Source organism: Trichoplusia ni, chromosome 10 (genome assembly GCF_003590095.1).
Source record: "Trichoplusia ni isolate ovarian cell line Hi5 chromosome 10, tn1, whole genome shotgun sequence".
In the NCBI taxonomy this organism is placed as follows: Eukaryota; Metazoa; Arthropoda; class Insecta; order Lepidoptera; family Noctuidae; genus Trichoplusia; species Trichoplusia ni.
In genome coordinates, this window is record NC_039487.1 from 3,397,006 (window position 1) to 3,409,396 (window position 12,391).

At 35.0% G+C, this 12,391-nt stretch overlaps 1 protein-coding gene across 5 annotated transcripts in view; it reads left to right on the plus strand.

Annotated features, from left to right (window-relative positions):
- The window catches only part of LOC113497903 (lysine-specific histone demethylase 1A-like), a 232,819-nt gene that overhangs the window by 29,440 nt on the left and 190,988 nt on the right, over window positions 1-12,391 (plus strand). The window contains exon 11 of one of the 5 annotated variants that reach the window (XM_026877705.1): window positions 10,033-10,783. The exons of the other annotated variants lie outside the window; for them this stretch is intronic. Within the exon in view, the coding sequence (XP_026733506.1) occupies window positions 10,033-10,079 (47 nt within the window). The 3' untranslated portion in view covers window positions 10,080-10,783. Of the gene's footprint in view, window positions 1-10,032; window positions 10,784-12,391 lie in introns of those variants that run through there. 5 annotated transcript variants of the gene reach the window in all.

Here is a 12,391-nt window from a genome sequence, read left to right on the forward strand (position 1 = left end):
TTTAATTGCACGGTTATGTAATTAATGGGGATTGTAAAATAATAAAAATATCATCACTTATTTTTAATATCCTGGTAATTCATTCATAAATAGCCTTCCGTTTGTCCAGAGTATAAATGCTTGGCAATGAGTTTTGTTGACGGTGGTCTCCGGATCGGTGACCGTGGTCCCGCGGGCCTAGCAACTACTCTAATAACTGTAATTAACTACAAGCCATCCCGTTTGTCGCTCAGGTTAGTTACGTTCTGAGGATATAAAATATCGATATCGAGACAGTACTCGATGAAGTCGGTACTGACTTATCGTTTTTTTTTCTGGAGAGTTTTTAACATATTTTTTGCTAAATTGCAAATTATTGTATAAAATTGATTGTCAACTTATAGTGTTTCTTGTGATAACAAATTAAATCTTTACTATTATTATACTGTAATCACGAGCGTCATTTATATATTTATTTTTAAACCCCAACGTAAAAAGACCAGTATTGTAAATTTAACGAATCTGTCTTTCTGTCTTGAAAGAGATTGAGCGAAAGGTGAATTATTTGTGTGTGTTAACAAGTTTGATAAAAATCGGACTAGCCGTTTAAAAGTTGTGGGACGTGAAATTTAGGATGAATAACCATACATAATGTCTGCAAACATACTCGAGTGGGGACTCAAACAAAAATGCACTAAAATACATTATTGATAGCTTAATCAAGAGGCTCCTTAGCTTCGTTTGATGATAAAATTGTTAGTGGTAAAATTCGATAGTCAAGTGAGATTATCAGTCTTAGCATTCCGCTAAAGATGATTTGTCATATGGGTTATTGGCAGGGTTTTTTTAAGTTACTCATTCTTATGTTAAGAACCTAAAAAGATCAGACATAGTATATACTTATTCTTATATTGTAGTATTAATTCAAATGTTTTTGGTGTCCTCTTTCAAATCGAAAAACTAACATAAGTTTGAAAAATATCGATATGTCAGAGCATCACTAAAAATGAAGGAGGGTTGCGATCTGTTAGTATCAACTTGTCGTTGCGGCGCGAACTAGCCGATTGCAATCTGCGCTTGTTAGCCACCATTATGAATGCAAATTTAACAATTATACACGTACTCTCAGTTCAGGTATATGCTACCACTTCTCAAAGTAATATTACGGCAGGTGTAGAAACGAGATGCTGCTCTACGCCATGTTATCCTCCGTCTTGCTTCCACACCGGTAATAGTCTTACTTTAATGGGTACGTGGTAGGATCTAAGGTTCTCTGGTCGACGCATCTGCTTTGTCCATCGCGTGACTCTCACCCCACAAAACAAGAAAATTGCTCGTTCGTTAAAAGAAACGTAATGTTTCGTTGACGTAAAGTGTCATAATTATAAAAGTTATAATTAAGTGCGTTTAAAAATATCACTAAAAGACGTTTCCACTTACATACGATATGCAATTAAGTAAACTTTATATTATTACTAGCTGTTGCCCGCGACTTCGTCTGCGTGGTTAGAAGATATAAGTTATGACTTTTTCTTCGCTCCTATTGGTCGCAGCGTGATGATATACATATAGCCTAAAACCTCCCTCGATTAATGGTATATTCAACACAAAAATATTTTTTCAATTTGAACCAGTAGTTTCTGAGATTAGCGCGTTCAAACATACAATCAAACAAACAATTAGTATATACATAGTACATACATAGTATATACATAGTAATTAGTATATATATAGTACAATTAGTATATAGATGCCAACGATATCTTCGCTACGTTTCATCGATTTTTAATTTCTCGCGCGGAGATTTTAATATTACGATAACTCATTACCTATTAACATTTTTGGCGTAGTGTAAAAGGCAATTTTGTTCTACATTACATGCATAATATATCTAACTTATTTATTTGGATAAGGATTAATACTGTATTGTTAAAAAGAGGTTCGTAAGTAACCAATAATTTTACTGTATTAAGAAAACACATAAAAATGGTTATTGTGGGTTATCCTTGGAAGATAGACATATACCACCGCGGACTTTTTTGTAGATCTATTAAAGAGGTACAAACCCGCCATACATTGTTTTGTTGTAACTCAAAAGGTTTTGGCAGCGTTCTCGATGAAAGCTCTCGAATGGCTTAATTTTTTCCGACATGTTTAACTAATATCGCTGTAATATCGTCAGTTTACACAAAACCTAAACTTATTATACACTAAAACCTTCCTCAAGAATTGCTCTATCTATCGTTGAAACCCGCATAAAAATCCGTTCAGTACTTTTCTAGTTTATCGCGAACAGACAGACAGACAGACAGACAGACAGACGCGGCGGGGGACTTTGTTTTATAATATGTAAGGATAGCTGTTGCCCGCGACTTCGTCTGCGTGGTTAGAAGATATAAGTTATGACTTTTTCTTCGCTCCTATTGGCCGCAGCGTGATGTTATACATAAAGCCTAAAACCTCCCTCGATTAATGGTATATTCAACACAAAAACATTTTTTCAATTTGAACCAGTAGTTTCTGAGATTAGCGCGTTCAAACAAACAAACAATTAGTATATACATAGTACATACATAGTATATACATAGTAATTAGTATATATATAGTACAATTAGTATATAGATGCCAACGATATCTTCGCTACGTTTCATCGATTTTTAATTTCTCGCGCGGAGATTTTAATATTACGATAACTCATTACCTATTTACGTTTTTGGCGTAGTGTAAAAGGCAATTTGTTCTATATTACATGCATAATATATCTAACTTATTTATTTGGATAAGGATTAATACTGTATTGTTAAAAAGAGGTTCGTAAGTAACCAATAATTTTACTGTATTAAGAAAACACATAAAAATGGTTATTGTGGGTTATCCTTGGAAGATAGACATATACCACCGCGGACTTTTTTGTAGATCTATTAAAGAGGTACAAACTTGCCATACATTGTTTTGTTGTAACTCGAAAGGTTTTGGCAGCGTTCTCGATGAAAGCTCTCGAATGGCTTAATTTTTTCCGACATGTTTAACTAATATCGCTGTAATATCGTCAGTTTACACAAAACCTAAACTTATTATACACTAAAACCTTCCTCAAGAATTGCTCTATCAATCGTTGAAAACCGCATAAAAATCCGTTCAGTACTTTTCTAGTTTATCGCGAACAGACAGACAGACAGACGCGGCGAGGGACTTTGTTTTATAATATGTAAGGATAAGGATAAGGATAGCTGTTGCCCGCGACTTCGTCTGCGTGGTTAGAAGATATAAGTTATGACTTTTTCTTCGCTCCTATTGGTCGCAGCGTGATGATATACATATAGCCTTAAACCTCCCTCGATTAATGGTATATTCAACACAAAAATATTTTTTCAATTTGAACCAGTAGTTTCTGAGATTAGCGCTTTCAAACAAACAATTAGTATATACATAGTACATACATAGTATATACATAGTAATTAGTATATATATAGTACAATTAGTATATAGATGCCAACGATATCTTCGCTACGTTTCATCGATTTTTAATTTCTCGCGCGGAGATTTTAATATTACGATAACTCATTACCTATTAACATTTTTGGCGTAGTGTAAAAGGCAATTTTGTTCTACATTACATGCATAATATATCTAACTTATTTATTTGGATAAGGATTAATACTGTATTGTTAAAAAGAGGTTCGTAAGTAACCAATAATTTTACTGTATTAAGAAAACACATAAAAATGGTTATTGTGGGTTATCCTTGGAAGATAGACATATACCACCGCGGACTTTTTTGTAGATCTATTAAAGAGGTACAAACCCGCCATACATTGTTTTGTTGTAACTCAAAAGGTTTTGGCAGCGTTCTCGATGAAAGCTCTCGAATGGCTTAATTTTTTCCGACATGTTTAACTAATATCGCTGTAATATCGTCAGTTTACACAAAACCTAAACTTATTATACACTAAAACCTTCCTCAAGAATTGCTCTATCTATCGTTGAAACCCGCATAAAAATCCGTTCAGTACTTTTCTAGTTTATCGCGAACAGACAGACAGACAGACAGACAGACAGACGCGGCGGGGGACTTTGTTTTATAATATGTAAGGATAGCTGTTGCCCGCGACTTCGTCTGCGTGGTTAGAAGATATAAGTTATGACTTTTTCTTCGCTCCTATTGGCCGCAGCGTGATGTTATACATAAAGCCTAAAACCTCCCTCGATTAATGGTATATTCAACACAAAAACATTTTTTCAATTTGAACCAGTAGTTTCTGAGATTAGCGCGTTCAAACAAACAAACAATTAGTATATACATAGTACATACATAGTATATACATAGTAATTAGTATATATATAGTACAATTAGTATATAGATGCCAACGATATCTTCGCTACGTTTCATCGATTTTTAATTTCTCGCGCGGAGATTTTAATATTACGATAACTCATTACCTATTTACGTTTTTGGCGTAGTGTAAAAGGCAATTTGTTCTATATTACATGCATAATATATCTAACTTATTTATTTGGATAAGGATTAATACTGTATTGTTAAAAAGAGGTTCGTAAGTAACCAATAATTTTACTGTATTAAGAAAACACATAAAAATGGTTATTGTGGGTTATCCTTGGAAGATAGACATATACCACCGCGGACTTTTTTGTAGATCTATTAAAGAGGTACAAACTTGCCATACATTGTTTTGTTGTAACTCGAAAGGTTTTGGCAGCGTTCTCGATGAAAGCTCTCGAATGGCTTAATTTTTTCCGACATGTTTAACTAATATCGCTGTAATATCGTCAGTTTACACAAAACCTAAACTTATTATACACTAAAACCTTCCTCAAGAATTGCTCTATCAATCGTTGAAAACCGCATAAAAATCCGTTCAGTACTTTTCTAGTTTATCGCGAACAGACAGACAGACAGACGCGGCGAGGGACTTTGTTTTATAATATGTAAGGATAAGGATAAGGATAGCTGTTGCCCGCGACTTCGTCTGCGTGGTTAGAAGATATAAGTTATGACTTTTTCTTCGCTCCTATTGGTCGCAGCGTGATGATATACATATAGCCTTAAACCTCCCTCGATTAATGGTATATTCAACACAAAAATATTTTTTCAATTTGAACCAGTAGTTTCTGAGATTAGCGCTTTCAAACAAACAATTAGTATATACATAGTACATACATAGTATATACATAGTAATTAGTATATATATAGTACAATTAGTATATAGATGCCAACGATATCTTCGCTACGTTTCATCGATTTTTAATTTCTCGCGCGGAGATTTTAATATTACGATAACTCATTACCTATTTACGTTTTTGGCGTAGTGTAAAAGGCAATTTGTTCTATATTACATGCATAATATATCTAACTTATTTATTTGGATAAGGATTAATACTGTATTGTTAAAAAGAGGTTCGTAAGTAACCAATAATTTTACTGTATTAAGAAAACACATAAAAATGGTTATTGTGGGTTATCCTTGGAAGATAGACATATACCACCGCGGACTTTTTTGTAGATCTATTAAAGAGGTACAAACTTGCCATACATTGTTTTGTTGTAACTCGAAAGGTTTTGGCAGCGTTCTCGATGAAAGCTCTCGAATGGCTTAATTTTTTCCGACATGTTTAACTAATATCGCTGTAATATCGTCAGTTTACACAAAACCTAAACTTATTATACACTAAAACCTTCCTCAAGAATTGCTCTATCAATCGTTGAAACCCGCATAAAAATCCGTTCAGTACTTTTCTAGTTTATCGCGAACAGACAGACAGACAGACAGACAGACAGACGCGGCGGGGACTTTGTTTTATAATATGTAAGGATAGCTGTTGCCCGCGACTTCGTCTGCGTGGTTAGAAGATATAAGTTATGACTTTTTCTTCGCTCCTATTGGCCGCAGCGTGATGTTATACATAAAGCCTAAAACCTCCCTCGATTAATGGTATATTCAACACAAAAACATTTTTTCAATTTGAACCAGTAGTTTCTGAGATTAGCGCGTTCAAACAAACAAACAATTAGTATATACATAGTACATACATAGTATATACATAGTAATTAGTATATATATAGTACAATTAGTATATAGATGCCAACGATATCTTCGCTACGTTTCATCGATTTTTAATTTCTCGCGCGGAGATTTTAATATTACGATAACTCATTACCTATTTACGTTTTTGGCGTAGTGTAAAAGGCAATTTGTTCTATATTACATGCATAATATATCTAACTTATTTATTTGGATAAGGATTAATACTGTATTGTTAAAAAGAGGTTCGTAAGTAACCAATAATTTTACTGTATTAAGAAAACACATAAAAATGGTTATTGTGGGTTATCCTTGGAAGATAGACATATACCACCGCGGACTTTTTTGTAGATCTATTAAAGAGGTACAAACTTGCCATACATTGTTTTGTTGTAACTCGAAAGGTTTTGGCAGCGTTCTCGATGAAAGCTCTCGAATGGCTTAATTTTTTCCGACATGTTTAACTAATATCGCTGTAATATCGTCAGTTTACACAAAACCTAAACTTATTATACACTAAAACCTTCCTCAAGAATTGCTCTATCAATCGTTGAAAACCGCATAAAAATCCGTTCAGTACTTTTCTAGTTTATCGCGAACAGACAGACAGACAGACGCGGCGAGGGACTTTGTTTTATAATATGTAAGGATAAGGATAAGGATAGCTGTTGCCCGCGACTTCGTCTGCGTGGTTAGAAGATATAAGTTATGACTTTTTCTTCGCTCCTATTGGTCGCAGCGTGATGATATACATATAGCCTTAAACCTCCCTCGATTAATGGTATATTCAACACAAAAATATTTTTTCAATTTGAACCAGTAGTTTCTGAGATTAGCGCTTTCAAACAAACAATTAGTATATACATAGTACATACATAGTATATACATAGTAATTAGTATATATATAGTACAATTAGTATATAGATGCCAACGATATCTTCGCTACGTTTCATCGATTTTTAATTTCTCGCGCGGAGATTTTAATATTACGATAACTCATTACCTATTTACGTTTTTGGCGTAGTGTAAAAGGCAATTTGTTCTATATTACATGCATAATATATCTAACTTATTTATTTGGATAAGGATTAATACTGTATTGTTAAAAAGAGGTTCGTAAGTAACCAATAATTTTACTGTATTAAGAAAACACATAAAAATGGTTATTGTGGGTTATCCTTGGAAGATAGACATATACCACCGCGGACTTTTTTGTAGATCTATTAAAGAGGTACAAACTTGCCATACATTGTTTTGTTGTAACTCGAAAGGTTTTGGCAGCGTTCTCGATGAAAGCTCTCGAATGGCTTAATTTTTTCCGACATGTTTAACTAATATCGCTGTAATATCGTCAGTTTACACAAAACCTAAACTTATTATACACTAAAACCTTCCTCAAGTATTGCTCTATCAATCGTTGAAAACCGCATAAAAATCCGTTCAGTACTTTTCTAGTTTATCGCGAACAGACAGACAGACAGACGCGGCGAGGGACTTTGTTTTATAATATGTAAGGATAAGGATAAGGATAGCTGTTGCCCGCGACTTCGTCTGCGTGGTTAGAAGATATAAGTTATGACTTTTTCTTCGCTCCTATTGGTCGCAGCGTGATGATATACATAAAGCCTAAAACCTCCCTCGATTAATGGTATATTCAACACAAAAATATTTTTTCAATTTGAACCAGTAGTTTCTGAGATTAGCGCTTTCAAACAAACAATTAGTATATACATAGTACATACATAGTATATACATAGTAATTAGTTTATATATAGTACAATTAGTATATAGATGCCAACGATATCTTCGCTACGTTTCATCGATTTTTAATTTCTCGCGCGGAGATTTTAATATTACGATAACTCATTACCTATTTACGTTTTTGGCGTAGTGTAAAAGGCAATTTGTTCTATATTACATGCATAATATATCTAACTTATTTATTTGGATAAGGATTAATACTGTATTGTTAAAAAGAGGTTCGTAAGTAACCAATAATTTTACTGTATTAAGAAAACACATAAAAATGGTTATTGTGGGTTATCCTTGGAAGATAGACATATACCACCGCGGACTTTTTTGTAGATCTATTAAAGAGGTACAAACTTGCCATACATTGTTTTGTTGTAACTCGAAAGGTTTTGGCAGCGTTCTCGATGAAAGCTCTCGAATGGCTTAATTTTTTCCGACATGTTTAACTAATATCGCTGTAATATCGTCAGTTTACACAAAACCTAAACTTATTATACACTAAAACCTTCCTCAAGAATTGCTCTATCAATCGTTGAAAACCGCATAAAAATCCGTTCAGTACTTTTCTAGTTTATCGCGAACAGACAGACAGACAGACGCGGCGAGGGACTTTGTTTTATAATATGTAGGGATTTTGAAAGACTGGAATGGAATACCACAATATTCTCGGAAAATAAAAATACGTATTTGTCACCAAATAACTTGATAATCGATTTCGCGTTAAGGTAGTTAATAAACAAAAAGCTCATGTTTACATTGAAAGCTTCCTGTATGTCGAGGTAATGAAAGTAGTAATTTGCTTTAGTTGCATGTTTCGCCGCATACTTAAAACAAAGTAGCGTCGCGGCGTGACGTTGCGGTTTGCTGCGGTTCGTTTGCGGAATGTCATCGCAACACCAACTGGGCTTCTAATAGAGCTTAATCAACCACCCGCCTTTCATCCAATCTCGTTAACGAACTAAATTGACTTTCTTATTGCGCGCAGTTTCTCTCGCGCACTACACGATCTAAGTTTATAAACCTCTTAATCCGACATTATAGTAGCAGGCAGCGGCACTAAAAGCCGTAACAACTGCATTTGCCTTTAAACAAACATCGTTTACTAAGTGTATTATCTGCCGTGCGCTACACATCGGAATGAGTCGAACTACTTAGCAAGTAGGCGATGTGCTTCCACTAAAGTGGGTTCGCGCCGCGGAGATGGCTCTCTGATGGCTTCCTTCGAAGCTAGTTTGTCTTGTATCCTTCATTAAATAGGTAATAGCTTCGGCTTATATTGACGACGAAGCTCGATACACTTTAGTGTTTTATACGACATTATGATCGAGATTGAATTAGAGGATGTGGGATCGGCCACGAAATAGTGTAATAAAACTATGTTTTTATTTAGAAATTATATGACACGCTCTCCCACAACAATTCAATATCCGCTTCCGATGGTCTAACGCGACTATAAAATAACCACACCAACGTATTTTTTTACATTTTAATCACCTACATAAAAGTAGTTGTTTATGATACACCTACCTATTCAGCAAAGTAAATTCGGTGCGTATACAAAATAACTTATACCTTGAAATATGTAGACAAGTGAGGCTTCTGAAATATTACAAGTGGAACCCATAGGCATCTACATACTCGTGGACAGTGTTTATCTAGTTAGTTATGACTCCACTCAGTGGACATAAGTGCGTATAGTGAGCATCTTGTCAGGCTATCTAACTTGTAATGTCAACCTCAACACGCGCTTTGTTGGTGGTCATATTTCATGCCTATTTAACACTTTATCACATCTATGATCAGTAAAAACAACATTTTTATAGTCGCCGTTTTAAATTTATTTAATCGTATTACTGTTGTAAAAATGAAACCGATAACTTATTTTAAATTAATTGGAGCGCATTAAGTGCCTGCTATAATGATTTTCAATTCTGCCATATTCAATTAAAAAATGTTATTTAGTGTCGTTTTATATTTTTCTGTTACTTTACAAGCTCTCAGTCATAAACGCTTTTATGGCAGCTTCCCAACTAGCAATGTGGTCGCAAATTGAAACGAACCGCAAAGTCATTTAAATCATCGTCACGCAATCTTACCTCGTTTCGTTTTGTAAGTGTTTATATGATATAAATGAGAAGTCCGCGGTCATTCATTAAATAATGATTATTAGGATCAGATAAGATTTAATATTTCCTGCTACATCAAACGTCGCAGTCCGTATGGTTATAATAAGTAATTAAATTGACAAGGTTTGTTTTAGTGCTTCCTGTGGCAGTATTGGATGTCGCGTCAGATAAGCGTCGCTAGTTAGTATTCGCGCGAATCACTGAATTATGGGCATTGTACATACACAGTGGGACTCCCGCTGGGACCACCCGTGACTGTCCGATGGAAGCGGCAGCCGTCGCGGACACGACGCTGTTTTGTTGTTTACAAACACTAACCTATTGTCAAGCTGTGCTTAAATCAAGACTGCTCATAAAAAACCAAGCAAAACAACAAATTTTCTTCTTCAATTGTATATTATGCATTGTATGTCCCAATTACAATAAATAAACATTTATCTTGCTTCACATTTGCATTTGCCATGTTTTGGTAGTGACTCAAATACAGTGTAAACATAGCTCTGTAGATACGTCACGTAATGTTGACTTAATCTCGTTAATGTGGGGCGTGCTCCAGCTTGTATCGGCGTATAAGCTTTTACGTTATTATGCAAATTATATGAAATTTGATACGCTTTCCGAGTTTACCAGTTTGTTACCGCTAAGTGAATGCGGATGTATGGGAACAAAATAACTCAAATTTAAACTCTGCCTTATCGGTCTCTATATTCTCTTGAAGTTGTCCTCCACCAGCTTAAATGGCATCAACGAGGAACGTGTCAAATATGTTATTTTTGTTGGCTTTGACTTGAGGCTGCTTTAAGTCATTGACGTTTATTGTACACCTTACCTTGTGACTAATCCGTTATACATAGACAAATTTCGAAGAAATAAAAAGTAAAATGTTAATTGTCAATGGGAACAAACCTTTTTTTAAACAAATCAACAATTTATTATATCACCGTAAATTACCCACTTACTTCGTGCTACAATTTTCAAGTCCAATAGCAATAAAAACAGAACAATAATTCTTTAAAACGCGTTGCAGTAAACTTTGCAATGATTTCTCTTTAAAGTCCGATCATTTGTACCGTTCGTGTAGTCGTATTTTCATTGTTGATCTATATCGGGCCGTTAGTGCTGAAACAAACAAAAAAAACATCGCAATCACAGTTTAACGACGTCCACTATTTGTCACAACTCGCAGTGCGCGCAAAAGCAGGTGCGTTGGCGCGTATTTATTACGTCAGTGAAAAATGTCCAGCGCACACGACGACAGGACAAACGAGAGGCCACCGATGCAACACGCCGCCATTGACATATCCCCACCTAATGAGAACCACCGACGCTACGGTAATGAGAAAGAATATCCTCTATTCGCTTGTCGTAGCGTAATTAACTAACTGGATTCCTTGCCTAGTCTGCTATCTAAATAGACCTCTGTGCTTGCACGTTTACATTATTTGAGCTAGGTACTCTTTTCGATTATTTTGCTCATTTCTACGAACAGGCTTTCGTTTTCGGAAGCACCGTTTTCGATGAACGTCATAGAAGTTAAGACATGGTTTTCATATCATCCGAAAGTTTTATTATGAAAATTTATGTATTGACATTAATTGAGGTTATATGTCCAGTTGTGCGATAATACCGGCTATTTATAAGTACTTGTACCATAATTCTATAGTATGCCTAAGCCAAGGAACCGTGTTCAATTACTTCTAATATACCAGTATTAGTACACTTCCGTGCAATTTGTCAGACTGTATCTGATTACTGCATAACTAATAAGTAATTTTGTGTTAATAATGTGAAGAGAACAGGTGGTGGAATAAGCGTTAAAAGGTTAACTGAAAATGAAAAACACAAAAAAAAACATAGGAATAGAAACAATAACATGCTTTTTTGAAACTACAGAAGTCGAAAGACTCAATCCGTTAAAGTAATCAATTCGTTCCAGTTTTGTTTATTTACGTAAAGTTGTTTTTTTCCTTTTTCAAATTAAAAACACCCGTATTAAAAACTTTCGCGGTCATGGGCGCCCGTTTCACCGTTAAATGAACAGCAATCATAAAAACGACTCAAGAGGGCAGAAGAGGGTGGATCTAAAAAACATTGCGTCTAAAAAAATTAAGTGTCTCACACAGATACCGAAATAATTTAATTTCCTTTACAAAACCCAAATTCTATTCACACTGGTATAATGATGGCAGCATATGGCGGGTATTCAATAGACCTGCGGATCGATAATTATTATCGTAGTGAAATTGAATGCACATGCATGTCATGTGTATAAGTCTAAAATTGTCTGTCAAAACTTTATTGCTTTGTCATATTTACGTCAGGGGGTCTAACACCAGCTTTTGTGCGACTGCGACAACGCTCTGCATTGTGTATTGCGCCGTCTTGCTTCAACAACCGAAGACGACTTGAGGAATCGTTTGCCGTTTTAACAGTTATGACGCCCACGTGAAGTTGATGTGTTTATGGATTTTTATTATTTAAAAGAAACGTGAA